General features: G+C 60.4%; 1 protein-coding gene across 1 annotated transcript in view; it reads left to right on the top strand.

The window, feature by feature from the left end:
* Positions 1-452, top strand: part of BTBD19 (BTB domain containing 19) — a 30501-nt gene extending 30049 nt beyond the window's left edge. The window contains exon 2 of the mRNA XM_018575247.1: positions 158-452. Within this exon, the coding sequence (XP_018430749.1) occupies positions 158-452 (295 nt within the window). The remainder of the gene's footprint in view (positions 1-157) is intronic.
* The last annotated feature ends 263 nt before the right edge of the window (positions 453-715 follow it).

Raw genomic sequence — 715 nt, 5'->3', positions numbered from 1 at the left:
CCCCCTCTCCCATCCCCTCCTCTCCGGTCCTCTCCTCTCCCGTCCTCTCCTCTCCGGTCCTCTCCTCTCCCGTCCTCTCCTCTCCCGTCCTCTCCTCTCCTCTCCCGTCCTCCACCGCTCCGGGAGACGTATCTGACCTCTGGTCCTTGTGTTTCAGTGACGTCTCGTTCGTGGTGGGGACGGAGCGACAGGTTGTCCACGCTCATCGCTGCGTCCTGGCGTGCCGCTGTCCGGTCTTCCAGAAGATGTTCAGCCGTCAGCTGCAGAGCGGCGCGCAGTCCCCGCAGGAGTCCCGGGTCCCCTTCATCCTGGCAGATACGACCCCCGCCGTGTTCCTGGCTGTCATCGAATTCATCTACACCAACAGCGTGACCCTCGCCGCTGACATTGTGAGTACAACATTCTCCACGTGCCGGCCGGCTGATTACACTGAACACGGGACGACACATTGATGATCACATTCCACATGTGAGAGTTCTGCGTGTGGAGCCCCGGATACAAAAGGTCACACAGCCTGATAAAATACATCCGACGCGCCTCGGGGGAGGGGCCTCTCCCTTCTTCAGGGCTGCGATGTCTAGCTTGTGATTCCATCCGAAAGGGATCCACTGACGTGAAATAACTGACACATCAGCATGGTGACGGCAGGGAATTGGCGCGGTGACGGCAGGGAATTGGCGCGGTGACGGCAGGGAATAGGAGTGGTGACGGCAGG

This window comes from Nanorana parkeri, unplaced genomic scaffold, assembly GCF_000935625.1.
Source record: "Nanorana parkeri isolate BGI_ZX_2015 unplaced genomic scaffold, ASM93562v1 scaffold3688, whole genome shotgun sequence".
In the NCBI taxonomy this organism is placed as follows: domain Eukaryota; kingdom Metazoa; phylum Chordata; class Amphibia; order Anura; family Dicroglossidae; genus Nanorana; species Nanorana parkeri.
This window is presented reverse-complemented; position numbering and strand designations above follow the sequence as displayed.